Genomic DNA, 24,804 nt, shown 5'->3' on the forward strand with positions numbered 1-24,804 from the left:
CATTCTTGAAAAAAATTCATCTGGTTTCTCTGTTTAAAACTCCTTCCAGGCCAAACTGCTTTTATGTGCTCCGAGCTGGGAGAGCACTGTCCAAGGGCCTGTTGCTAACAGGCACCTTGGCATGGATCCTTCAGTCATACAATGCGACTGCACAAAGCATACCGCAGGTTTGGCACAGAAGCGCTTGATCCTATCTTCTCATTCGAAATGCCAAGGCATTCCGCACCTGCATAATTCAATCCAATCCGTATATTCTAATCAAGCTGCAAATCTAAACCTGTCAGCTCAGGTAACATTGCTCTGTCCTTTGAATGATGAGTGCTTTGCAGCTCCTCCTAAATCAATGCAGTGCTCTGATGCATGCACATTATCTAGTCGCTGATCTTATCCTCATCAATAATAATTTGATTTGGAGCAAATCCCATAGTTCAAGGTGGAGATCCAACTTTTCTAAGGAGTTTTTGATCCAGATACTGGGTACTATCCATCATAAGACAAGGACTATTGTGTAAAAAATGCTTCTGCCAAACAGTTAAGCATTACAAAATTCCTGAAGGCAGACAGGTGTCCCCAGCTCCAGCTCACAGGCTGGAAAACTGAGGCAAGAAGCATTTAATGTGACCAAGCAGTCAGTGGCAGATGAAGAAACAGAACTGCTGGTGCCTTGCAAGCTGCAGTTCTCAGAAGACAGCACAGCTTCCTGGGCTCTTCCTCCCATTTCATTCATCTGTAACTATTTTCTGTCAGGGAACAGGCCTGAGCATCATGTTTATCTCAGGTTTCATAGGAATCTCTGGATGGCAAGGACTATGTGAAACAGCCCAGTGTTGTGGTCTGCACCTCCAGGGAGCTGCCCAGCACACACGATTCCAGGTAAGAAACACCTGTGGCAAATGCAGCAGCAGCTGATGCTACAACTGGGAGCTTTGCACTTAATTGGCTTCATCAAAAATCTGATCAGGAAACACTCCCACTGAGAAGAGGACTTGCTAATTAATTGCTTGGACTTTCCTGGGGAGGAAAGTGTGTTCCTTCATCATACAGACTAATCAGAGACTCCCCCAGCTCTGCTGCCTTCCGAGGGCATTACCTTTTGAGCAAGAACACTCCCTGGGGCCGAACCCTGGGGCCAGGAGGGTCGGTCTGTCTCACTGCTTACTCACCCCACGCAGAACAGGCACAGGACAGACATCACTGCTGCACCCGAGCAGGACAGCCTCCAGAGCTGCTTTTCCAGCCTGCAGAGCTGGGCTGGGTCCCAGCCCCGGCCAGGCTGAACACCTCTCAATTTCAAAGGGGAGCTCAACCGAGAGGCTGAAACTGCTCCGCAGACATTTGTAGTAAAGCTCCCCTTAGCTCCAAGGGGCTCTTCATCACGACCGGGGCTCTGACCCCCCCCCCCCCCAGTGCCTTGTGCCTTCGGGCCCAGGGGCGCACAGCCCAGACAGCCAGGACGCAGACAGCACCGAGCGTGGCCACCGGATCGATTCCCCTGCTGAGTCACCGGCTGCCAGAACAGAGCTGAATCATCTCACGAGGAGACGGGCGCTGAAGACTAATTAACGACTGCACAGAAAGAAATCAGGACTTACCCTCCAAGGGAGACAGAAGATTTCACTCTGGACTTCATGATGGCCTGCTGATAGTACATGATCTGAGAGGGATCAGAAACAGCCGTGGTTAGGAGCACGGAGATGTAAAGAGCAGGCCAGCTCTATCCGAACCTCAGAGCGCTGGGAGGAGTGCTTCCTCCCAGTAATCCACTGGATGTCCAAGGAATCACAGAATCCCTACACTGGCACAGTAAAATGGCTATCATCACCGAGCTTATTGAAAATATCAAAAGAGCATTTTGCAATGTGCAAGTAATTAAAACCACTCTCCATCCTATATAAAAATTGGGTAATAGCTACCATTCTGGGCACCTAGAAATGCTCTCGATGATTTACCATGTAATTATCATTGATCCTTGGCTGTCTCTACGCTGGCGCCACTGGATGTATCTCCCGTGATTTCCCCACCACTAATTTTGATCTATTGGATTTTAGCCCTGGTACCAGCCCTTGCTGAGCCTTCCCATCGCTGGGAGAGCTGCTGGCTGCCTGTAGTGGGAGAAAATGTCCTGAAAACATATTGACTGAAAGCTTCATAGCACAGAGACTTTGCCAGCCAAACCCAGACATTTTTAAAAACAGTTTATCCCCTGCAAAGGGGGCTTTGGTCCCCCATGCAATACTGAAATAAGCAATACGTATAGGTTGAGCGCGTAGAAATAAGGGAATAATTAGTTACCTCTCTCCTATAAACATCCATTGTTTTTTTCTGTAACATAAAGAAACAAAAACCATTAAATTGGGGTGGGTGCTTTCACTCGCCTTTTTTGAAATATGAAAACACTATTGCAGGGCTGCTGTTGTGCAGTGCTCTCCAATTAATTCTCATTACAATTAAAATCAAACACAGCAGCTCAGCTAATCAGGGCTATCATCAAAGCTAAGAGCATCTACACACCGTAAATCATTCCATTAGCTGTATTTACTATTTAGTGTTGCTTCTTCCATCACAGCCTGCCTGTGTGCCTTCAATTAAGGGGGTATTCTAATGTAGCTAAAATAGATTCGTTTACGAGACACAGATTAGATCATTCAATATTCGCTAAAGGAGACAGGAACCAACACATTGCAAAATATAAACACCACAATTAAAAGCCTCAGATGCAGTATCTGCTGCGCAAGGGCTGCTTACGTTGTGATTTGAGTAACGCAGACTATGTTAGATGTCATCCACAAATGAGCAAGCAATTGAAGGCAAGAAATTAACTGCAGGGTGTTTATTCACCCAGCTTCCTTTGAAGCACAGTTAGTTTGTGTGAAATAAACTTGACGAAGGAGAGCGAAAGACAGGCTAAGTCAGTGATGCTCCCAGCAAGCCTTTAAAGGCTTCTGCAGCCTTTTAGTTCTGCATCTCCCATTTTAGCCAACAAGAGTCCTGCAGCTAATCTGCGGCCCAGAATTACCCTATCTAATTAAGCCCCTAGCAGACGCTAGTCTGCAGAGTGCCTCGTGGAAGCGCCGTCTTTGTGAGCCATGAGGAAGGGAGCATCTGGCAGCAAACGACACAGGCAGCCTGCGTCTCCCACCTTCTCAGCAGGGAACCTGCACACTGAGCTGCCCCGTTTGGGAAAGGCAGGACGCCCTCCCAGCGCTGCTTTCTGAGGGACCGCAGTGAGACTGATGCAGGTCTGCTTGTGCATTTTAACTATAACCACTAGTCCTGCTCAGGAAGGAGAAATTGTCCTACACAAGGAAGAAAAATGTGCGTATTTTGCTGACACTTGGTTGATTCTGAGAGGGCACACTCACCGTTTCAGCGGCAGGAGCCAGATACGCAGCAGATCAGCCGATCTGTACAGCGCTACCATGAAGCCAGCCCGTCTGATGCTAACATAAACCTAGCCCGGCAGGTGCAGTACTAACAGAAATCCTCACCGTGGCATTGCAAGGGGAGGAAGACTTTTACTGCTGGAAATGCCACGGCCAGCTTTGAACGACAGCACACACAGTCTCAGCAGGGACAGGCAGGAAAGCAAACACCAGCCGCGCTGGCCGCACACAAGGAACTGCACATGAGGAGTTAAGGGCTGACACATCAACAGGGGTACAAAGCTCTTGGACAACAACAGGATTGTTGGCCACAGGGCCGTACAGCCTCATAATTGGAAGAGACAAGGACTAAAGAACAGCTTTTTCACCCTTCTCAGCTTAGCTGTACCCCTGATGCCAGGAAAGCTCTCGTGCAGGCACCTCTTCTTCCCCCACATTTCTACAGCAGCATTATTGTTTCAGATCCACTGTAGAAATGGAAGTCAAAATAAAAAAACAAAACCCCAAAAAAAACTCGCCACCTGTTTGCATAGAGAAACTAGCTGCATTTACTGTCCTAGAAACGCCCTCTTTAGAGAACTTTCTGTTTCAGGTCACCTAATTCCTGCACAATACCAGTTTGCAATCTACTTGGGCAACCTGAGATACAAATCAGGCCCCATCAGATTTCCAAAGTGCCAGCTGAACTGTTCCATTTGAGGAAAATGAAGAGTGGCTAGGGCATTTACTTTAGGAAAACCAAGAGGTTAAAATCATTAGATGATTTTAAAAGGCCCCTCATGTCTTCTTCTGCTTTGTCAAGTGGGTGCCTTGGACAGGCGTGGTGCAGGGGCGAAGAGAGGTGGATGCTGGCATAACGGCTTGACGGCAGCTCACGTGGCAGTTAAGTTGTGTTTGTCTTCTACAGGGGTCTTAGAGTCACGCAGCACACGACACACACACGAGACAAATAGCTGTTGGGAAGGAGAAAAAGAGCCCAGTAAGTTAAGTGTTACACAGAGCAAGAAATAAATTAAACTACCATCAGTGAAGAAAAGTTATGTGTACATATGTAAAAAAAAAAAATCAAAGCTAATGAACACATCTGCATACAGGGAAAGATTTTTTTAAGTGCATCCTACAGCAAGGATCCCCTCCTGACACAGCCTGAGCAGGCAGGTGAGCCCCTGGACAGCTGGCCCTGGGAAGCCGGGGGGGTTTGGTGGGGTGCTCTTGGGTGGGGGACTGCACAGAAAATGGGGCTATGGCATGAGAAGGGCTGAGCATCACTCAGCGGTGGCAAACACTGAACTGGCGAGGAATCAACCAGGAACCCAGCACGGGGCACAGCATCCATCACCCCACCGACGACTGCAGGTGCTGGCTGTGCTCAGCCCTTTCCAGTTCTGAAACCAATAGCAACTGGGAAGGATCTCAGCTGTTTCACCCCATGGCTGCACATCATTTCATTTTCCTTCCTACCCCAGTGCTTCCCACACCAGTGTTTCCAGCTTTGCTGCTGGTACAAGAGACCCCGGATATTCTCTGTGTCCTTTTGAGCACCGCCGGTTGTCCCCACTGCACTCCCCGTCCTGACCCCCAGCTGCTGACAGCAGCAATGCCCAAGTGCCCCATAGCACCCACCCGCCCTCTCCCATTTAGAAGGAAATAACATTTGGAACAGAAGTGTAATTTCTTATAACGAGATTAATTTTGCAATGCTCTTAATGGGTGACTTAGCGCAATTACCGTGGATAAGCTCCCCGGCCCTCCAGGCTTCCAATCAAAATGGCAATTAGCGAAAGAGCTCCGGCTGACTCAGGAGAGGGCCACGTGCTCGTTAGAAGAACATCCTCCTCCCCGAGACCCGGCGCAGCACCATCCCGCCCTGCACAGCCTCGTCACAGCCCGCTGCCTCCAGCTGAGCGCTCCCCACGCACGCAACCCGCAGCTGCAGAGCGGAGCTGGGAGCCAGCCAGGACCCGGCCGAGAGCTGATCCAAGCGGCTGGAGCCCCGAGCTCCTTACGAGAGCTGGGACGCCTCCTGCTAACTTCCAGCTGGGTGACGGACCTCCTCTGCTCTCGGCGCGGGCCTTCCCGACCACGTTGTGGAGATGAGGGTGATGTGTTTTGGCCCGTCGGGCTGCTCTGCGGTGCTTGCGGAGGACGCAAACAGCTGGACAGCAGCTTTCATAGGTGTGCCCAGACGGAGCTCGGAGTGAATTTCAGACCTGGTCAAATCACCCTGCAGTCTGCCTGCTCCCCGAATGCTGGCAGTGCCCCCCACCCACACGTGCAGGTCAGTAAGCAGCGAGGACGAGCACCGGGATCCCGTGCAAAGCACCAGCTGCCAAGCACGGGGCGGCACCAGCAGTCTGGCCCCCCTCCACAGCTCGCTTTCCTTCAGTCAGAGCGAAAACCTGCGGGCACCGCCTCTCTCAGTGAGGAGCAGCACTGGAGCATGCAACCAGCTGCTCCTGCACACACAAACCCCCCTTTTGGTGCGCGAACCTCCCTACACGCAGCCAGCTGGGAGCCCTGCACTCCAGAGGCAAATTCTGCACCTAGCACACGACCATCTGCACATGCAGCTCTGCTGCACTCGTCCTTCCCCCCCAACAGCTGGAAATCAGATTCTGAGCAGCCCAGATGTTGGGTTTCTTTCAAATAGCTGGTTTTCCCCTATCTTGTTTATTTGCTTCCTGATCCCGTTGGTTCAACAGACGGGAAGGATGCTGCGGAAGCTGCGTGTTTATCAGGCAGCCAAACTGACGGAGACTTGGGAAATTAAAGGTCAGCAGCGACTACAGGGAACTGCTGCAGCTGATTTGCTGCATGCGACAAGCCAGGGTGTTTCATTCAGTAGTCCCTGGATCTAGCACGGTGATTTTGGCTAGGCTAAAGCACCATTTTAAAGGCCTTCTGCTCACAGAAGAAGGCAAAAGCCGTACCTGCAGGAGAGCCGGTGGGCTCTGGCAGTTGCCTGGTAACTCCCTAAGCAGTGATGCTTCATCCTGAGCCTGAGACCTGGGTAAAAAAGGCTAAAGCAGCCCTTAATTAGCTGATCAATGGACAGCTACTGCTGCCTTGCTTCCCCTGTCCAACTACAACTCCTAACTCATTCTAATAGCATGCCCACGGGTCAGTGATAAAAGTCCCCTTGGAAGGAGTGCAACGTGTGGCTGAGCGCCTGTTTATCTATCAATTAGAGCGAGCAGCTCACCAAAGGGTCTGAGGCAAGTGAAAAAGAGATGTTCTTGCCACTATCAGCTTCAAAGAAGCCATCCTGATGTCAGAAAAGAGTTATCGCTGGGAGCATTTTCTTTCTCAGCTGTCAAGATAAAAGTAAACTAATTGGCCAGTAAAGTCAAGCTACATCGAGTGGAATCGGAGTCAAAAATCAAACAAATGGGTGCCGGATTCATGCACTCGTTTTCTGCTCCCATTGCTTCACCTATGTCAGAGCCAGAGGCTGGGCCCACAGAAAACATCGGTAAAACTCCCTGCTGCCTTAGCACGGGATAGGATACAAAATAATACAGTCCAGGTCAGCATTTACAGGCAGAGCCTGGGCCACCCTTTCTGCCCAACAGAGGCTGTTGGGCCACAGGTGTTTATGTTTATGTTTATGTTTTGCTTTCTGCAGTCTGCAGGGAAAAAAAAAAAAAAAAAAAAAAGCTTCAAGTCCAGTGGTGAACGTATGTGAGCTTTTGGCTGTCTATGGATTTTGGATTTTTTTTTTGTTTTTGGATGCCTATGGGCTGTCAGGCTATTTGCAAAGCTAAAATCTCCCGTGTCAGCTGTAAAACTGTGGGTGAGAAGCGGGCTACTCCTCTTTTCCATTTCTCTCTCTTTCCCCCTCTCCTGCTTTCTCTCAAAAAAAAGGGCTTTCTGCAGCTGCTACTTACAGCAAGAAAAAAATAAAATACACCCCAAACCTACACTTTGCTCATGTTCAGTCTCTATGGTAACAGAACACAGTTGGCCAAAGCAATTATCCTGCCTCTGGCTGTTGAGATGTTTAAAGGCTGTTACAAAAATGAGAAGTTGTGGGAATACAGGGAGTGTGATCGCAGTCACATTTGCATTTAATTGCCGAGACACGCTCTGACTTCACTTTCAAATGAACACCATTAAGTGCACAGCTACAGGATCGCTTTAAAGGACTGATGAAGGAGCAGAAGATGAGCTTCAGCTCCTCATCGAACCGCGTTCGTCTCGTTGTGGACTCCAAACCAGTCCCACCCAGTTACAGCCTCCACAGTCTCAGCTCATTAATTGTGTTTCTTTACGGTTTAGCTTCACAATACGCATTCTCACACAACATATTGTGTCTCCCATCCACTACACCAACTTTTTGCCACACATTTACCCTTTTGGAGGGATTCTGCCATTTTATTTTAAACTCTAATCCTTCCTCTAGTCCTTTATACTCCTCAAGCCCACACTGAGTTCACTCAGCACTAATAACAAGGCAGCCACAAGCATCTGCAGGTAGAGGATTCCTTAATTCAGCTTCACCAGCAGAGAAAACATTTCCTCTAGCTACACACACACTAACTGATGTGTCATGAAAGTTGACAAAGCCAAAAGAAGCTGCCAAAGCCTATTCTGAGGGCCCCACACCCTGGACAATGAGACAGCTTCAACTTCTGGCCCATTTGGCCGTCACAGCTGAGCTGACTTGCACAGCCTGCGTTCCCCCCAAAAACACCACCCTAGGGACGTTATTTGGGTCCTCCCAAACGAATTCAACAGCGGTGAACAAATGCTGCCTCACCTGGTTTACCTTATTTTCATTGGGATCTGTCGCGCGGTCTAATCCATACTCCAGGACGTCGAGCATGCCGGGCTGTCAGGAGCAGGAAACAACCACAGCTTTGTCACTCCTCTGTTTTAAAGTCTGGGGGACACGCGAATGCACGGGGAGACTCCCGGGCCCTGAGGGCTGCCACTCATCACTCTCCACTTTCACCTTAAAAGCCTCTGACTAGTGAGCACGGAGCACAGCCCCAGAGCAGGCTGTGACCAGCACAGATTTGCCTGGCTCTGCTGAGCACGGCCGCAGCTCCCAGCCAGGTGTGCCCCAGGGGAGCTCTGCCCCCTGTCTGGAGGAACTCTCCCCTTGAGCACGGATGCTGCAGCCAAATCTCCCTCCCTTGCACCTTTGAGAGCAATCACGGAGAAGGTGCTGTGAATTCAGGGCTCATTTTGCATCCCAGACTTGTTGTGGCTGGGAAGGCTGGCGGAGCTGTGGATTGCTCCCCTGTCTGGATGTACAACCTCCCCCCAGACCTCTTTTCCACGACTGCCACCGAGTCAGTCAATTCTTCAGCCCTGTGGCCCCCTTTTGCTCTGCTCGTGGCTCTCTACATTTCATACTGGGTCCAGGCTGACCCCTTCCCTGAGGAGAAGCAATGGGGTGCACACCCCGGGGCCGTGACCATGGCTGTTCCCCTAGCAGGCAGGAGCTTGTCCCAGGGGGACTCTAAGGAGGGCACTGCTCAGATACAACACCACACACCTTCATCCTCTACTTACGGGAGTCCGGTTCACAAGCCAGTAGGCTCTCTCCTGGCAATCCAGGGCGTACCTGTCCGCCTTCTTCCGCTCCTTCCCTGCCCTGCAAAGCCAAGAACAGGAAATCATTAATTTTTCTCTCCTAAAACCACCGGGATGACAAAAGCGGCACAACCTCAGCCTCCCCTCCCTCTGGGTCCCAGCCTGGCTGCACGATGCTCTGAATCAGTCTCCTGACCACAGCCTTGCACAGCTAATTCTGGACTACACATCACGCAGTTCACATGGCCACACATGACTGCCACTCCTCCCTGCTTTTAGCTTTTGAGAAATCATCTTCTTCCCGAGCTCAGCTGGAAGCAGACACATCCTCTTTTGATTAGACAGCCAGCCCTGCGGTAGTGTTTCACACCGAAACCCCACTGCTCGCAGCCACTCCTGCTGCTTCGTGTTTACCCACCTCAGATGTCACTGTGCAGTACCTGAGGACCGCTGTGCAGAGATGCTGCCCACACACATCCTGACGCCTCTCAGTAAAAGGGACATTTCTCACAGAAATTATTTGGAAAGCAGTGCCAAGCTGCGTTCCCAGGCACTAAAACTCAATCATCTCTACTATTAAATAGAAGAGGAACTAGCATGGTTTGGGGCTGAACCAACTCATTTTTTTCCCAGACGAGCCCTGGGCACACTTCAGTGCTGAGCATGGGCAAGGGAGCATCCCCGACGGGGCGTTTGCATGTGGCCACCCTGCTGTGGCTGAATGTGGTGGGTGTGGGCTGCTCTGCACCACTCAGCACCATCAAACAGCCTCAGACACGTTTAATCCACCAGTTCAGATATTGTGTCAGTATCTACCTCTAAAATGGCATTTGGTATCTCTTAGCCCAAGTTTGACCTCAATTTACAAGAGCAACAGCGCCGTGCTTAATGAGACAGTTATCTGATGAGCTGCACGCCGATGGCTTGGCTCCCATCCCAGCGAAGGCAGAAACGGCTGCTGAACGGCAGAGGCAGCGCATGTCACGCTGCAAGGTAAGAAATGGCAAAAGGAATCCATAGAACTAGGCAAGATCTTATCTCCAAAGGAGCAATCCCATCTCATTTTCGCTAACTCTCCTGGGAATCTGAAGGATTCAGCTCCCCACATCAAGTCATGCTGGCGTGCTGCCTAAGTACGTATTTCAGAGTTTTCTCCAGAAGTCTCTGCTGGGAACACTTACTGCTTCTTGATTCAGGCCTGAAGTTCTGCCGTGAGACGCGTACAAACGCTAATTGAAACAGACCACTAACAGCTCCTAAGTCTGGTGGCCTGACCTGCAAATGCTCACAGACAACCCTGGCACTTGAGCTAAAGGAAGCTGTACCTCACGAGGCTTGCATGCTGCAGCATCGGGGCCCAGCTTCTTCAGGGAGTCGCATCAGGTGCAACATCTAAGCCTCCCCTTGCACACTTGTGCATGTGCAAAAACCACTTGTGAAGAGCCCCGCGCTTGTGTCAGCTGGAAGGGCTCCCACCCCCGCCTGCGCTCTCGCTCTGACAAACCACACTGATTCCAGGTCTCTGGTGGACAAATGTCAGGCAGGGAGAGAAGCGCAGGTGCGGCAGGCGAGGGTGAGACTTCACAAGGGGGTGTCCAGTCATTTGAAAACAGCTGAAATCCTTCACTTGTGATGTGTGTAGTGAGCAAAGCTTCCACGTTAAATGGAGAAACCCCCAACCCAATATGAAAAGCAGCTTCATTTCACCATCCTGAGGAGCACACACAAGTTATTTTAAAACTGCAGTTTATGCTTTAAACCGTAATTTAACTGTGTACCAAGACAGTAAAGCTCTGCCTCCTCATACCCTCCCCAGTGATGCAAATAACAGAACACAAGTCAACTCACTTATACTGCTCTTTGGCTTGCATAATAACGAAATCCCACTTGTAGTTTATTTTTTTATTGAGCATGTTGTAATGTTCCTGGAATAAAAATAAAAAAGCAGTTAGTGTGAAAATTCTGGATACGGTGCTCCCAGGCTGGGGTTTTCTTCACTCTCCATAGCTCCACCAGGCCAGGCTGGCAACTGAGCCAAAAAATCTGGATTGCTCTGAAGGTAATTATATGAATTGCAACAATTTGAAATACCATAGCAAGGAGAGCAATTACTCCTGCTAAAATTATCATTGACTTCAGAGTATTTTTCTGCATTAGCCAATTTTTCACTTCCACAGTTTCGGCTTTTGACACAAATGGAGTAACACCTCATTGAAAAGAGATGATCTTTTGCCATGCCCCTTTCATAGCAACGGAGGGCTACAAAGGGGGTTTGCAACTTAGGGGTTTGCAGTGGAATGAGTACAGCATCTCCTTACCTTTTCGTATTCTTCTAAAATCCCCTTCCTCTTAATGTTCTTCTTTGCTAGGTAAATTGCTGTGGATGGAGAAGCACATATGCAGTCAGCTATACTTAGACCAACAAATTCGAGAATACTTAATAAATTGCCCCCATGGAAAACACAGGAATCTTTGTCTGTTATAATACCCTCCCGGGCATGAGCTCCAAGCTCACAAAAGCTCACTGAAGAAAAATGAAGCTGGTGCTTTGCTCTGTCACCAGCGCTTCGCAAGCCAGTGTGTTGGCTGGGAGCAACCGCGGTGGCGTGTGCCTTCCACCAGCAGTTCCTCCTCCTCTGGGAGCTCAGGCAGGGTTTCACGGGTCAAACTATACTGGGACAGATCTTCAAGATGTTGAGGTTCTTAGAGTTCATCCTCTAACTTTTCCAGTTACAGGCCAATGTTTTCTTCCAAGTTCTATTAAAAGTATTCCAATGTAAAATGTGCTTTTTTTTTTCAGAAGTTCTACAGCATAACATAGATAAAACCACAGAGGACAATCTCGGTATAAACTAATTCATCCATGAACTGCACAGCCCAGAGGAACAAATCAAGCTGATCAGCCCTAGTTTCATCAGCAGCCCGATAATAAAAGGCATCATAATGGCAGCAAAAGATTGATAGGGAAGAGCTGTCAAGCAATATTGGCAGGCACTGTGCATTATATAAAGAGAGAACCATCTCTGAATGCAGGGCTTGATGCGAACCTTCAGGAAGACAGTCTTGGGCTCATATCCAGAAATACACTTAACTATTTAGGGAAATCTAACCTTGTGTTTAAAGTCTTCTGTACCCGGCAGAGTATTTTAGATGCATTCCAGTCTGATGGAACTTGTTGGAATGTAAGAGAAGTTTAAGCACTTTACATCATCAAGAGCACAACAAGGTGTGCACGTCCAGAGTGTTCCCTCCGTTCAGCATCGCACACAATCGTTCACAAAACAATATGAAAGAAAACGTAAGGGCTGGTCACACAATGTGGAAACAGCATGAAAAGGTAAAGAGCAAGCACAGTGCAGGACCGCATGGACTGGCTCTACCCCTCCTAAACACATACAACGCTATCACATACCGTAGTCTGTGTCATCAGCAGGCCAGCTCTGCGTGGGCCAGAAGTACGGTGTCTGCAGAAAAAGACTTTTGTTAGTGCACAACAACCTTGAACTCATGCCAAGCAGCGCACAGCACTGCCCACACTAAAGGGAGAAGAAACCTTTCCTCTGCCCTACTACTGAGAACCTCAGCTCCTTAGCGGTGTCAGCGCACACGGCGGTGCAGGCCAGATGCAGGAGAAGAATCGAGGTCATCAGACTGACGATGCCAACCCCACTTCTGCTCTGCAGCCAGTTAACATGGCCAACCTTTCACTGCTGCCTGAGCATTTGGACTGAGATGCTGCAGCCTGATTTGTTAGCATGGGGGAAACAGACTTCTCATTCAAAGTACCAATGAGAGCATCCTAATTTCCCATCATAGCGGAAGCTCTCCAGCCGTGAACCTCGATAATATCCCGCTATTACCGTGGGTTTTGTGTATTCGCTATTCAGTCTCCCCACATCATTCTACTACCACTCACAGATTCCATTTGCTACATTAAACCTGGAAGGAAACATACATTTGGAGGAAAGGACAGCTATTTTTAAGTTGAGCAGGAACACTAATTTAGTTAAAGGAAGTATCACAGTTTGCCTGTAAACCATGCTCTGATACACAGAACTGACATCAGGCTGGGGGAACTGGCCTGAGGCTGCTCTGTGTATCCTTTCTTCCTTCCTTCTATACCCTGAGCGATTCGCATGGCTACATCGCAGGGCCTCATGGCTCCAGCTCCTGGGGAACTGCCCTAGGTGCCTGTTTCCAAACCTCATGCTGAGCTCCCTCGCTTTAGACAAGGTGCAACTCACCTGAAACCTGTACAGACTACCGTCTGTCTTCAGGGTGAGATTCTTCGGCTCCTGAAGAGGGTAGATGTACCCATATTTGACAAACAGGTCCCCCAGGTGTAGTGCCTCTGAAAATGGAGAAGGCAGAAGATGGTTGCACAGAAACACTGAGCTGCAATTTAGAAGTGAGCTGCTACTCAGGAGAGAAGAATTCATCTAGGAGGTTTTGTCTACGGAGATCTTAAAGTCTTACAGCTCAAATTTGCAACAGCATCACTTTTTACATTTCTACCCACCTTCATCAGTGATCTGCAAACGCTGGAGAATCCACTGCAGTATATCGTTACCTGTAAAGCAGAGAAAATATCAGGCACTTGAAATCAGGAGCGTGTAATTTGCACGCCAAAAGGAGACCTTTCCACTTCTCACCCCTCACACCGTCCCTGGAGCCCAGTGACTGCACAGACCTCTTCTCGCAAACACACCCTCAAACGTGCCATGCCAGAGAAACCCAGGTACAATGCACGGCCAGTATCTCACTGGCCATGCTGTCATTCTGGCGTTCTCCTGACCGTGTAGGTGTCAGTCTTTGGGAGCAGGAGCACGAGGCAGGCAGTGAGCTCAGGAGGACACGCTCACGTGTACAGAAGCACACATGGCCTGAGCAACGCTTAAACCCTAACCACTGGGTGACTTAGGTGGTGCAACCGCTTACACTCCCAGGAAAAGGGAAGTGCCCCTTGTTTTGCACCATCTCGTCTTGAAAGATTCACTGCAAAGCATCTCCGGATCCACAGAGCATGGTCCTGTCTCAGTTTTAGTAAGAGCCCGGTGACCGGTCCCCTCCAGTCCTTTAAGAGACACGGGTTTCAGAGCAGAAGGGTATCCAAGTCTTAGATCCAAGCTGCAGCGGTAACAGGCCACATGAAACACAAACAAGATTTCTGCATTCACAAACACCTCATCTCTCCCCGTTTTCGTTGGGGTGTGGTCAGTCCTAACCCTGGTCAGCATGAACATCCAGTGGTTTTAGTTTTCCGTTCTGGGAGGCAAACTGCATTAACCTCCTTCCATTTAAACAGGACCAGACAAAAACGCTCTCAACTCCTGATCAATTATTGGCCTTTTCCTCCAAAAGTCTCCTAGGATTGCAGATCGAAACGCTGACCTTTCTTGACATTGCAGTGATGACTTAGCTTTCTAATAGGGGCTTAGAGCTCTTATCCTACCGCCTGCTTCCTGAAATAGATGAAATTAAAGGATTATCTCATCACTCATTTCTAGACAGCTCGCTCTGTAAGCGTTTTCTCCCAAAGGTACGCATTAAACAGGAACGTTTCTTTGTCTTTTCTGTTGTAAGCCATTTTACTGATGCTGAATCCACCTAGTTAGCTTCCTGCACGCAAAGACCTAAGTTCTCTTCTGTGGATCTGTGTCCACTGATTGAATCACCCTACTGTCTTCACCATCCCTTTATTAAAAATGAATTAGTCTCTCAGGCAACACCCAGAAGCCAATCAGTATATACGCGACTTTTGCAACACCAAAACCAGCACAGTTTAGAGAGCGATGACTGCTGTGCAAGGAGACTGCAACTCCCTTGCCTATTAGAATTGGACTAAAATGTTTGACTTACGTGAGAGGTAACTTGTAGCAAGTCTGGCTAAGGAACCAGAACAAAGCCGATGGCACGCAAAGACGACGAGCACCAACGGGCATCGTCCCTCCACATCATCTAGCCACAGCCTTTTAGGAAGCGGTATTTCATACTGGCCAGACGTCAAGAGAAGTACTTGTTCCCACTGCACTTGATCTAGCTGGCACGTCATCTGCAGTACAGGAGGAACTTTTCTGCAGCACTGCCTTAACCATGCAGTAAGGACTAGGGAGGCAAGAACAGATCTTTTGCAGATGCAGAGCACTCTACCAAATTCCGCTGCGTAACAGCTATGTGAGCCAGGCTCTGCATACACTATTACGCACGGAGGATGCTCGTGAGAATGAGCTTCACCCAAGTTCTCCGTCCCCTTTCACTGACTCTGACTGCATCCATGGGCAGCTGCCTTGAACCTCTGTGCCTCTGCTTCTGCGTCTAAGAAAAAAAAAATGGGGCAAACAACATGCAGGGCCTACAGAGCTTCACAAACATGCTCGGGATGAATTCATCTATTTGGCTGAGCTTTCTCCCGATTTGCCCACAGCGAGTTCATTGGTTTCAGTGGGATTTTGTGTTCCGAATTTCAAAGCTCTGCAGAAAAAAAAAAAACAAATCAGGAGGAAACATTGGTTCAGAACGTGTGAATATTTATAGTGGAAGGTCCCTCACAAGAGCTTTTGTGGAGGCTTGGAGAACAGGGAGCAGAGATACTGATAGCGGATTGCTGCTGCCCTGTGAAAGGAGCTAGCAGGCACAAAGGGAGACTGTGATAAGAGCTGCCTGTAACGCTAGACGTGACACCTCACAACCCAGCTACATGCCTGTTTCTTCTCCAGCCCGCTTAAAGGAGGAAAAGCTGTCATTTAGAGGCAAAGGAGTGGGCTGAATATTTTGTTCTTCTCCTGCACTTTGAAGAAAAATGATTATTACCAGAAAATGTTAAAAGGGAGACTAATTGTTTGTTGCTCATTTCTGAAGCATGATATTTCATTTCGATTCCACTCTGCCTCTTTTAATCGGATTTTAATATTTATCCTTATTTGTGATCCAGCATTGCCAGGAATACGCCAGGTCTGGAGGCTGAAGCACCTGTTCACCTCTGCTCTTATTCAAAGAGCTAGGAATGAAACAAGACACGAGTGAGAATAAGATAACGGGAGATCTCACAGGACATACAGCAAATATTTATTGGGAACATGGGCTCCAACGTGCCCCCATGCAGTGATAACCCAGGAACGGCCAAGGAGTCCACACACACGCAGCTTTTCCGTGATGAACGTCTTGGCCTGGACCTTTCCCCAGGGAAGCTCTTACCTGCCACGGCATGGGGGATGTTGGTGATCATCACCCTCTGCGTCTGCATCTTGATGCCCGTGTCTGGATTCTGCATCTCCACCATAAGCGCTTCGATCTGCAACACACGACGGGATGAGACGTTACAGGAGGGGACAGGAGGGAGCCCAGGACCACTGCAGCCCTGCGCCCCAGCGGAGTGCCACAGGAATGGCTGCAAGAACTACAAAACCTTCCCTTTCCATGAGAGTTCCTACTTCAAGCCGATGTCAACTTTCACACTGACTCAGTGTCACTGCCTCCTACAGACAACACATGCACAGACAGGGTTTGCAGATGAGGGACAGGAACTAACCATGCCATGAGAGATAAACGTTAAAAAATTCTTAGCTTTTCTTTCATTTTTTTTAAACAGGCATAACACTGCAACATTTCTCTTTTATTGACAGAAATCTCTGCTACCCATAAAAGTTCTTCTCTGGTTCAGTGGGCTCCTGGCTGGGGCAATAAGGGAAAAAAAAAAAAAAAAAAGGGAAGGAAATAAAATCTGGAAAGCTGCTTTTGTTGCAAAAATACCCCAGCTGTGCACACTCGTAGATATTGCACCACGCACCGAGAAAATAAGCAATATTTTGGCCGTCGACCAACCAGCAAAGGTTCTGCTTCTGGTCTGCAGATAATAACCAGGCGGGACTCTAGAAGAGCAACAGGAAAGGCACAGCACTTTGCTGCGGGGCTGAGCGAGAAACGCGAGCCCCAGGGAAGACGAGAAGGGCCCATCCTTTGAGAAAGCACAGCCAGCCTCCAGGCCAAGCCTCTGAACAGCAGGCCAGGAGCGATTAGGGCGGGGAGCAGAATTTACCTGTGGGAAAGCACACCGCAAACAGAAGCGCAGAAATAGGGCCCGGCTCTAAGCAAGGAGGCACCCAACAGGCTCGCCGGCCCTTCCTGGGGACGGCTGCACCCTGTCCTGGGGCTCAGCCCCACTTGCGGGCAGCAAAACTCAGTCCTCAGGGATGGTGCAGCCACCACCAGGGGTAATTCCCTCGTGTCTGGCAGCATCTCCCCCTCTGACTCCGGAGCGATGCTGACGACCAGCTCAGGCTCACTGCCTAGTCTGTAACACAGCACGGCGCGCACGATGAATCTCACGCTCTGGCCAGACCTAAAAAGAAACCTGGTTTCCAATTTACTTTTTTTTTTTTTTTCCTAAAAAGGTGAGGATTTTCAAAGGCATTTTCCTTCTCTTACGTTTGACTTCCTGACAGCAACATCCTAACGGAGCAAGAGCCTCCTGCTTGTGCTCAGGACCCTCTGCTCAGGTGGGCAAGGTCGAGGCTCGCTCCTCACCTCCTCGTTTCGTGATGCTCATCCGAGCGCTGCGAGAGCACTGGCTCTGCAGAAGATGCTCTTCTTGCCAGAGATATTAAATCAAAATTGCCCCAACAGGACCAATTTGGTCTCTCTGCACTTCCATTTCAGGAGAGGCAGTAGCTTTTTAGCTGGGATTAGTGGATTTAATGACTGTGACTTGATGACACTCAGGCACAATGAAGGGTATTGTTTCCACAGGCACCACAGTGACTTTGGTCCCTGGGCTTGCCAAGTTCAGCGAGGATTTAAGCTGTAGTGACAGGGTGCAGTCTGGGCTTGACAGTAAAAATGTATTTTCAACTGTTCTTAAAGCCAGTGTCAAATTATTACTGTAACAGAGAAGTCTGCTAACATTTCACACGAGTACTTCGATATAAGTACTTATATAGAATACTTTAGAATAGCAAAACCAGACCCAAATCAGTGCAATGTGAAGATTTTTTAAAGACATTTTAACTGAACCACTGAACTGAACCCCCTCAGTGATGGCACCATCTTGGCCAGATCCAGAACGGACAAAGTCATCACCTCCTTCTTGGTTACCTTCTGAATTTTGAGACTTGTAGGTTCAGCCTTCAGCCCTGAGGACGAGGAATGGGACTTCTGTTGTGCAAGAGAGCTGGGAGACCCTCATTTGCTCACTCTGAGCTGAAGGTCCTCCTGCTCCCCAGCCCACATGGCTCTGCAACCACCTGGGCCCCAATTTCGGCCTCGACAAGACCCAGGCCAGGCGTGGAGAGGTGCCCACGCAGCCACGCAACACGGGACGAAGCAGGATGGTCCCACAGGCAGGGCACTGATTCGGGAACCTCATATTGACTTCCCCGTTCCCCCTAAGCAAACGCGGGTGATCTCGGGGAATTCCCTTAGTCTCTCTGTAACCATCTGCTCTGCAGGCAGCATCTCCTCATCCCGCAGGGATGCCAGGAGGTAAATTCAGGCTGCCCGTTGCCACCGGACTGCTGCACACCGAGCAGGTCCCTTGGCTTTGGGTTCGAGAGATAGGTCTTCACGAGCCGGGAGCGAGGAGTTGGCTCGGAAACCCCCGGGAGCCTCCCAGCACAGCACGTTCTCTTCCAGTAATGAGCGAAGAACTCCAGACCGCTGTCACGTTGGTTCCCTGCCGGGCTCCCTCTCGTCGCTGGAGAAATAACATACATTGGAAGGAAACAAGTGAGAGGAACCAGGGAGCTGCTGGGGGGGTGCCTGCTGCTCGGGCTGCAAACCACGCGCTCGGCTGATCGAAACTCAGCGTGCCTCTTCCCCTTCTCCCAGGGGAACCCCCAGCTTAGTGCAGGTTGCAGGAGATCAGGAGCTGCTCTCAGCACCAGCCCGCCAGCGGGAGGCCAGGAGGGCCGGCTAAAACGCAGCGAGGCTATTTACTTGCTTTGCTAAGGGCTGTCACCCATTTTGTCATGCTTTCGGCCAGGGAAGCACCGTCTGGTTTGAATTCTGTACAGCGAGAAGCCACTTCCTGCCTTTGGTCGATGGGTGGGGATGTGCAGAGAGGTAAATATCAGCACAAGCACGAGAGGAGCCAGGCTCTGGAGCAAGCTCGCCTCAAGCACCGAGCCGCCGCAAGTCACAAACCCCGCCGAGGTCTCCCGCCAGATCAACCGGAGCATCTGCACGGAGGCGGCTTCACCCCAAAAGCCGCAGAGAAGACAACAGGAAAACTGTCTCCCAACTGATCGCAAGTCACCGGGGTTGTTAAGCACAGAGCGAAACTCTTCAGCTCGCCGGTAGTAAGGAAAACCTTTCAGGAGCCCCGGGGATGGCGAGGGGCCTCCCCACGACGTGCTCACCGGCAGCTGATGGGAGACTGCTGGGGCTCCACGGTGAGGGTGTTCCCGTGGGAGGGAGCAGTGGGGACAGCACGAGCCCGGGCAGAGGCATCTTGCTTCGGATGGAAAGAAGACGAATTTTCCGGCAGGCTCCAGCTCCGAGCAGAGTGCCCGCTCCCGGTGCTGGAATTAAAAACCTGCGGCCTTCTGCACCGTGACCGTGTGCCCAGCTCTGGTCCCCCTCAGTGCCTCGCACCGCCTGCAAAAACAAACCAAAAACCCTCCCTGCCCTACTCCCCAGGTAGCAGCACAGGCTTGCATGGTTACTCCAGCCTCGGAAGGCTAACTCGATTAGTTTTTTCTGTTTACGACAGTCCTGCTTTGTGCACTCAGAGATGATCAGGAAAAAAAAAGAAAAGTCCCTCGTTAACGGGCTAAAACTTCCTGCTTTTTCTTAGCCGAAGCTGAGGGACGGAGGCCCGTTCCCACCCCACCCAGCCCACAGCAACCCCACACCCTAAGGAAGCACGGCTGTAAATGGGGAAAGGAGGGCTGTCCCCGGCCCTGTCCCCGCGCTCTGCCCTTCCTCATCGGGCCACCAACCCCACTGCTAATTAAAGCCACAAGGAAGCGGACCCAAACCAAACAACAGCTGTGCGCACTGCCTCACCGAGGCACGAGCTTCTTGTCCCTAGGAGACTGTGGGGAACGAGGAACGGGCTCACCTCTGCCCACCTCATCTGCGGGGACAGGACAAGACGGACGTGGCATCGCACCGGCCACGGGGCTGGCAGGTCTCCTCCCGGGAGCTGCCAGCTCAGCTCCAGCAGCATACGGGGCCTCACGCAAATGGGAGCATCCTGAAGAGCTCCTTCCAGCGACAACACAGCTCCAGCACTAACACCGCTCTGGAAACGTCCAGGCAGATGAAGAGAAGCTGACGAGTCTCTGTGGGATGAGGGTGCCGGGCTGCGAAGCCCCCGGCCCCGCTGCGGGCCCGGGAGCAGCCCCTGCCCGCCTGCAGGTCAGGAGGAGCTGCCCAGCCGCCAGGGACCAGAGCAAGGAGGAGGCAGAGGAAAATGGCATCCATCAGCCCTACCCACGAGCTCTGAGTCACGACGCAGCTCATGGAGCACAGCAAGGAAAAACACACAGCCCACCAGCTGCCGGCGAGCGCGGCCCCGCTGCAGGGCCAGCTCCTCGCTGCGGGGACAGGCGCGGGCACCGCCAGCTCGTCCCGAGGCAAAGTCCCGTCCCAGCACCTGGCCTGAGGTGCCTGTGGCCGAAATGTGCGCTTCGGGGGCTCCCTCCCTGTCCCGAGGGACTTTCTTGCCAATGTTCAAGGCAGTTTAGAAAAAAAATATATAATAAGTCAGCCTAAGCGTTAGTCACGGGCATTTTGTGGTGAGCGTCGCAGAGCCTTGGGGGGGGGCTCTTTGATTCCCCTGGGGGTCAGACACGAAGACCGAGCTCTACGCCCGGCTCGAGGCCCGCAGAGCAGCCCCACAGCAGGGACAGGGCGCTGCCCACCGCCAGAGCAAAGCCCTTTCTGATTTCCCCTGTCCGCCCACGGGACTGATCCGTCTGCAAGTGGTCTGCCGGTGGCACATCGTGGCTGCAAGGGCACCGCGGGCGCCCAGCACCGCAGGAACTCCCTCCGTGCTGCCGGCACAAACCACGGCTACGGCGTCTGTGCCAGCCGGTGGCGAAGCGCGAGCACAGACTTAAGCGATTGACAAAGCTTCTCTCTAGGATTTTAGCTCCTCGAGGCTCCAAGCCCGCAGGGCGCTCGCTGGAGGCGCGCCAGGCACTCGGCTCCCACCGAGGACGGCCACCACAGGTCCGCGGGGTGGCAGGGCTGTGCCCCGGGGACGTGGCCGTCAGCACAGGCAGTGTAAGAGCTGAGGCTCCATCCACAGCTTCCCTGAGCTCCGGGACAAACAGCGGAGGAAGGAAAGCAGAGGATGAGAGCCGAAGCTGGCCTGCTGACCATCCAGGAGCTCCCCTTCCAGGTGCTAGCAGCTCTTGCACTTGCAGAGCGGTAGCTACTCGAATCCTCCGCTGCTCAGCGTGAGCTGCACACGCCGCGCACAGCGACGTGCCGTATTGTAACAGACCTTCCCCCCTGAGCAACTCCGAGCGCTTCGCAAGGACGGCTGCAACCCCGGGGAGCGGCCAAAGCACAGCTGCGGGAGGTTTTCCCCAGGCACGCAGCTTCTCCTCTGCGCTCCCGCGTGAAACCCCGCAGGGTGTTACTCAGTGCAGAATTTGGCCCAGCGTATTTCCTTTGGCAGGGCTTCCCGGCCAAATTTACCTCGAAAGACGCAGCCCCAAAGGAAATATCCTCCTTACTTCCTCCAGTAAGAGGAGTACGGGGCTTGTCGTGCCAGGCACTCACCTGAGCACTGAACAGCCTCAATTTTCCCCCCTTTTCCCCCAGAACCTCCCCACCTCCTCAGGTCGTGGGCGTTGCAGGAGAGCTGGCTATGATTCGAGCAGCGACTGGCTGGCTGTGCTTGTCACCGGGAATCCAGCTAATTCCGCTCAACAAGATAAGCCACGGGCAGGAGAGGTGGGCGGGAGGGAAGCTAGCTTAACGCTCTGCTTTTCAAACCCTCGGCAGATATCAGCTGCACTAAAACCGGTTACACTTCTGAATGAATGCTACAGAAAAAAAACTACCGAATGCTTTACAAGATTACACATCGCATCCAAAAGCGTGGGCATGCGTCTTCCCACTCTTTCAACTGTTTCTGGCCACAAATACGCTTGTTTCTGAAAATGAAAAAGTGGAAAGAGGCAGGGAGCGAGCAGTTGGCCGGGATACATACCCTGGAAGCAGCCGTCAGCTGGAAGCGCTGGGAACGCACGCACCGCAGGCCGTAACCCAGAGCAGAACTGGGCGGCCTGGCACCGCGTGTGATGGGATTTCCCTGAGGGAATGACACGGTTTTTACGGTCGTTGGGGAAAAACGTAAGAGAGGGAGAAAATTATCACAATAATTCATCTGAAGCAATTCGAAATAAGTAAATAAATAAAAATTACAGATTTCTTTTCCCTGTGACTTCTGAACAGGTCGTCCCCAGCCCCCCAACCCCAACCCGGGCAGGTGCCAGCAGGGCTCCAGGTGGCTCCGCAGCAGGTCACAGCCCTGGGGATGGGGACGGGACCCCACGGCCCCCAAAAGGCTCCAGGGAGCCGCAGCCCGGCAGGATGCTCGGATGGCTGGGGCACGGTGCGGACACGGGGACCCGTGCCCGGAGCATCATACAGTGCTGCCCTGAGTATGGCATAGCACGGCACGGTATGGTATGGTATGGCACGGTATGGTATGGCACGGTATGGTATGGCATGGCACGGCACGGCATGCTGTGAGCCCGGCGTGCCCCCAGTGCTGACACCCAGGCTGTGACCTCACCTTTTTCAGGAAGGCCATCCGCGGCCGGTAGCGCTGCCCCTGGTCCAGCCGTGTGACGGTCATGGTGCGGTGCGGAGCCGAGCCGAGCCGAGCCGAGCCGAGCCGAGCCGAGCCCGCCGGGCAGCACCTGCCCGCCGCCCCCCGCCACCGCCTCCCGGCCCCCTCGGGGGCGGAGCCGCCGCCGCGCGTTGTAGCCAATCAGCGCCCGCCGCCCCCGAGCTCATTTGCATGAAGGCGAGGGGCGGCGCTGCTGCCGCCTCGGGGCGCTAGTGGGGAGCGGGTGGGGGGCGTGGCCTGGGCGCGGGTGGGCGTGGCCTGGGCGTGGGTGGGCGTGGCCTGAGCGCGGGTGGGCGTGGCCTGAGCGCGGGTGGGCGTGGCCTGGGCGCGGGTGGGCGTGGCCTGGGCAGGGTCGGATTCTGCTGTGGGGTCGGGGTGCTGGGCGCTGGGGCTGCAGGGGCTGGGGGCTGCTCCTGGGGGGCTCTGGGGGCCAGGCAGGGACGTGTCCCCAGCAGGCTCCCTGCAGAGCCCCCACGCACCGCTCACACCGCAGAATGGGCGAGAAGCCCTCCCCAAAACGCTCCTGGTAAAGCAGGGGCAGCCGTGCCCGGGGTGCTGCGGCGGGGCCTCGTGTGCACCAGCCGTAGGCACGGCCTCAGGCACCCGCTCCCTGAACGTCACCGGCCCTGCCCTCCCCGGCTGCGTGGTTTTGGGGCCTCGGCGGATTTGTCATGTGGGGAAAGGGTGAGTAACGGCGCCCGGAGGAAGGCCGCAGGGTTACGGGGCGCTTCCTCGCGAGGCAGCCGTCTCACGCCGGTGGGTGGGGGAACGGGACCCAAAGGGCAGCGCTGGAAACTGCGAGCTGGGTTTAGTGGGGTCGCTCGGAGCAGGGCGGAATTTCCTCCTGCTGCCCCGCAGCGCAGAGGGCCGGGACCCCCTCGCACCGCAGCTGATGGTGCCGGGGCTCGGGGTGGGCATTCCCTGGGCCTCCTGCCAGCCGGGTGGGCACGGTGGCTTTTGTCATTGCACGCCTGTAGGTGCTGCGTGTGTACATCCGCACACTACAGATCCGTTTCCAAGCCAGGCACGGGGCATCCACACACCCCACACGTGTAACCACAGTGCCTGCCCCACCACGGTGTTTGTGACAGCGCCGACGTGGCAATCTGTGCTCACACGTTTCAGGAAAGCCCGTTGGCTCCCAACAGAGCTTCCTCCATTCACACCGACACCCTGAAGGCACGGGCTGCGTTCCACGTTGCTCTGCTGCCCTCGTGGAAGTTATATCTTCATCTCTGTTCTTTCATAGTGTCTGAACAAGCCAGTGCTTTGGAAGGCTTCTCTCCTCTGTCTGCTTGGAGTCATTCCCATGTGAAATCCCCGCGTGAGTCACAGCAGCCGCTGGATCACCGACACTCCTTACTTTCCAGAGGCTTTTCCACCGTCCTGTGGTCTGTGCTGCTAGCTAATTTAATGACGATGTGTAACCCGTGTCGTTCCACACGCTCGTATCAAAGTTAGCCTACCTCATGCTTCAAGGCATCAGCTGGCTGCCAGAAGGAGCAGGAGGAGAGCTCTGCACACGCTTGCAGTGTCTCGTACAAGTGTTGAGTTTCTCAAAACAAAGCTCAGATCCTTGTGGCCCTCCGAAAGTGCCAAGGTGTCAGAAACTCTGGTAGCACAGACTGTTCTGTAGGCAAACAGCAGGAGAGAGGGAATTACAAGTGGAGTCAAACGAAGAAAGGGAAAAAACAGTGAAAACGTGCAGGCATTTTGAAGGTGGTAGCTAACGAAAGTGAGACAGATACTGGCAGGAGAATAGGATGTCTGTAACTCCTGGGCATGATATCAGGGTAAATGGCACTCAGATAGATGTAGGTCAATTTCTCGGTTTTGTAAGCCAACTGGGAAAACTCTTTATAAATTACAGACATTTTTCCTGAACAGCTCTTGGTGCTGCCCTCCTGTGTTGTGGCAGGAGCCAGAAGTACCCCAGGTGAGACGCAAACACTGGCCTAAATAAAGGATCAGTTACCACCAACTGCACGCACCCCACGCAGAGGAGCAAAACCAGCCATTTCACCCCAAAATACTGCCTTTAAATGTGCCATTGAGGCATCTAGGTGTCTGATT

At 52.2% G+C, this 24,804-nt stretch overlaps 1 protein-coding gene across 1 annotated transcript in view; it reads right to left on the bottom strand.

The window, feature by feature from the left end:
* RGS9 (regulator of G protein signaling 9) overlaps window positions 1-22,841 on the bottom strand; it is a 34,941-nt gene extending 12,100 nt beyond the window's left edge. Inside the window, exons 1-11 of the mRNA XM_066980232.1 lie at window positions 22,675-22,841; window positions 16,119-16,215; window positions 13,444-13,494; window positions 13,169-13,275; window positions 12,337-12,388; window positions 11,243-11,301; window positions 10,773-10,849; window positions 8,904-8,985; window positions 8,152-8,214; window positions 2,293-2,322; window positions 1,593-1,654 (exon numbers count right to left, since the gene is read on the bottom strand). Of these exons, the coding sequence (XP_066836333.1) occupies window positions 1,593-1,654; window positions 2,293-2,322; window positions 8,152-8,214; window positions 8,904-8,985; window positions 10,773-10,849; window positions 11,243-11,301; window positions 12,337-12,388; window positions 13,169-13,275; window positions 13,444-13,494; window positions 16,119-16,215; window positions 22,675-22,737 (743 nt within the window). The 5' untranslated portion in view covers window positions 22,738-22,841. The remainder of the gene's footprint in view (window positions 1-1,592; window positions 1,655-2,292; window positions 2,323-8,151; window positions 8,215-8,903; window positions 8,986-10,772; window positions 10,850-11,242; window positions 11,302-12,336; window positions 12,389-13,168; window positions 13,276-13,443; window positions 13,495-16,118; window positions 16,216-22,674) is intronic.
* Between the last annotated feature and the right edge of the window lie 1,963 nt (window positions 22,842-24,804).

The sequence above is a fragment of the Anser cygnoides genome, chromosome 19 (genome assembly GCF_040182565.1).
Source record: "Anser cygnoides isolate HZ-2024a breed goose chromosome 19, Taihu_goose_T2T_genome, whole genome shotgun sequence".
NCBI lineage: Eukaryota > Metazoa > Chordata > Aves > Anseriformes > Anatidae > Anser > Anser cygnoides.